The sequence below is a fragment of the Salvia miltiorrhiza genome, chromosome 1 (genome assembly GCF_028751815.1).
Source record: "Salvia miltiorrhiza cultivar Shanhuang (shh) chromosome 1, IMPLAD_Smil_shh, whole genome shotgun sequence".
NCBI classification, from domain to species: domain Eukaryota; kingdom Viridiplantae; phylum Streptophyta; class Magnoliopsida; order Lamiales; family Lamiaceae; genus Salvia; species Salvia miltiorrhiza.
In genome coordinates, this window is record NC_080387.1 from 57,662,875 (window position 1) to 57,666,012 (window position 3,138).

The 3,138-nt window shown below is 38.9% G+C and overlaps 1 protein-coding gene across 1 annotated transcript; it reads right to left on the reverse strand.

The window, feature by feature from the left end:
- Positions 1–628: 628 nt before the first annotated feature.
- On the reverse strand, positions 629–1,621 carry LOC130998118 (transcription factor HEC2-like). The gene has a single exon (XM_057923552.1). It carries the CDS (start codon positions 1,449–1,451, stop codon positions 792–794), a length of 660 nt encoding a protein of 219 aa, XP_057779535.1. The 5' UTR covers positions 1,452–1,621; the 3' UTR covers positions 629–791.
- Positions 1,622–3,138: the final 1,517 nt, after the last annotated feature.

The following is a 3,138-nucleotide window of genomic DNA, read 5'->3' on the forward strand; positions in this document are numbered from 1 at the left end:
TACATTAACTTATTCGTTATTCAGAATTTTCATAAAAACAGTCATTTTAAATAGAAGTATATACATACGTACCCTACATCCATATTAATAACGATTGAAAATAGAGATGGTAATATAATCTAGAAATAGGGTAATAGGTAGAATCCCCAAACGTTGAGTATGAATTGTGATGTAGGCAGAAACTGAGCGTTTGCTCCAATGAGTATGCGTGAATATATATTTAGCAGGACCTACAAGTTAGCAGTTTAAGGAGCATATATATATATTCATGTGTGCGTGTTTTAATTTCTTACCAAGTTGACCTTTTCCTACCTAGATTTACCCTCTCTTTTATTGCTCCTCCATCATTACCCTCTCTCTAGCTAGATTTTTGCTTACGTGATAAACAATACTGCTTGGAGATTGTTTGCACATGGGGCTGTAAACCCCAGCCTAATAATCAGTGTTGATAATTCTTTTCTACTAAAATATACTTGCACTGAAAATCACATTCTTTAATTTACTTAACTAACTAGTAACCACCATTTCGATTTCTTCTACCTCCCTTTCTTCATCAAATTAAGATTTCTCCCACAAATTCCAAGAGATGCACATTCTAATTGGAAATTGGCAAACCCTAATTGATCGAGAGTATAGATGCCAAAGATTGTACTAGTATTATTTCTCAGAGAATACACATGCATGACATATAATTTGGCAATGATAGAGAAAGAGGCCTCTTCCTTTACAACAACTAAGCATCAAATTAGAAATAACTCCATTGATTAAGTACTAATTAACAAATGTAAATATCATTCCGCCAGATGCTGCACGTTGGCCGCCTGATGATAACCCTTCCCGGCGACCGGGAAATAGCTCCCACTCGACATGGGCACCGGGAAGCCCATCCCCGGCGGCGGCGGGCGGTTGGCGGCGACCCGCTCGAGCGACTGCACCTGATTCTTCAAGAACTTGACGTAATGGATGGCCTCATCGAGCATGGACGCCGTGTCCATCTTGGTCCCGCCGGGGACCAGTCTCTGCAGGATCCTGATCCGCTCGCTTATCCTCTCCCGGCGGTGGCGCGCCGCCACGCTCTGCGGGTCCGTCGATATCCTCACGTTCCGCCGCTTCGGCGGCCGCACCGACTCCGGGTCGATGTGGATCGGCTGCATTGCCGCTATCCGGAATATCATCTCCCGCATCGCCGCCATGGAGCTCCGCTTCTGCGCCGCCTCCCCCGGCTGGAACTGCCCGCTGAAGGATATCGTGGAGGCCGGGTGGAGCGGCGGCGGCGGCGAGGAAGCATGTAGGTTTTGGAAGTCGGTAAGTTGATTGTGAGGGGCGAAGTCGATTATGGGAAGGTCGTTGACGTCGGCGTAGGCCCCCGATAAATCGGGGAGCTTCTCCATCTGCATCAGCATCATTTCCATCTGATCTTCGCCGCCATTCTTGATGAACTCAATGTCCATCCCTATCTATAAGTTTGAATAATTATAGAAAGAAAAAATATATGTTTATGAAAGAAGGGATGGGTAAGGAGAAGAGAAGAGAGAGTGTGAGTGAGAGTTTTATCAGAAGATTTGCAGAAGAATTAGGTCTCAAAGTGGGAGGAGAATTGAAGGAATAAAATAGTGATATTGGGAACAGGCTAATTCACCCACTGGGAAAGGTAATATATATAACACACAAGTGGTTCACTATTGGAAAATAAAATAAATATTCCGATATACAAATGCTCTCCTTCTACATTTTTAAATAATGTCAATTATCATAAAGTTGGTAGGCTTTTTCTTTTTCCTTTTCTTTACCCCTCCTTTTCTGCGAAATCAAGTTGTTTATTTTATATGTTTGGGGGAAAATAATTGAAACAAGCTTCTTCACCTAGCTATGTGTCAGATATTCGAGTGTAGGGATTATTTTATTGCCGCGTTGAAAGCATCATCGCCCAATTTGGTTAAATTAACTTGGAAATAATTTATGTGGGCCACGCCGTACATGTTAATTAAATAATCCCGTAATTAAAACTTGTTAATCACGTTAATTAATCAACCTCAACATCCGAACTAGTACATAAGTGGAATCGACTACTTACTTAAAAAGGGGTGCTTAAATAATTGGCCCCAACTGTATATGCATGTATGTCTAGTATATTCTCTTCGCCCTACGAATCTTGACACGTTTGGTTTTGACACGAGAATTAAAGAGTTGTAGATTAGTGTTTTAAGTGTGTAGGTAATAAAGTATAAAAGTGATAAAGTAGGAGCGAGAATGTAATAATTGTTACTATATTTAGAAACAGTGTCAAGATTCGTGGGACGGCTCAAAAAAGGAATACGTGTCAAGATTCGTGGGACGGAGGGAGTAGTATGCTAGCTCTTCTTTTATTACTTAAGTCAGATGAATTTATATGTCAAAGATTGGAGTTCATAATTAATATAATAATGGTTGACACTAAAATTTCTCATCTTGATTGTTTATATATATGGAAATATGCGAGTGTATATATATAGACGAAATAAAATGATAGAGAGGGTAAAGATGATGTTTGCATTATCGATCGGTAGAAATAGGCCCACTGTACCAATGGCAGAGATCTAATCTACCAACTGTTCCAGGGTTGCCATAAGTGCTTTTTGTGTTGGAGCTCTGCACATATACACTAATATGTATGCAATAATAATATTTGATGAGTCCCTAGCTAACTTTGATCAATTTTATCTTTTGCTTAAATTTTACTATCTTTTAAAACAATCCTAAAACCCCACACTCACATGACGGGCGTCAGAAACCCCACCCCTTCGATTTCCTATTACTACACCCTTAATTTATTCAAATATACGTATAATTTTCAATATCTAATGAGCCTGATGCAATTCAATTAAATTAAAATGCATGCTGCATGATGAAATGTTATCGGTTGAGAGTATAATTAATTGTGAAGACCTGAGAATGAAGATGGGCGGGTTCTTGAGGTAATTAGAAATTTATTATACACATGGGAATTAGCTAGGGTGTTACGTTATTAAATGCAAAATAAATATTTAACGATATAAATATTTCTTTGAAGATCCAAAAGTTCAATTTAGATCTTTCTATTGCATTTGTGAATAATTGACACGTGGCAATATTAAAAATTTAATATTTTTTATATAAAAA

What these genes read in the sequence shown, in the direction of transcription:
- LOC130998118 (XM_057923552.1), bottom strand. Translation starts at nt 1,451, where the DNA reads ATGGACATTGAGTTCATCAAGAATGGCGGCGAAGATCAGATGGAAATG.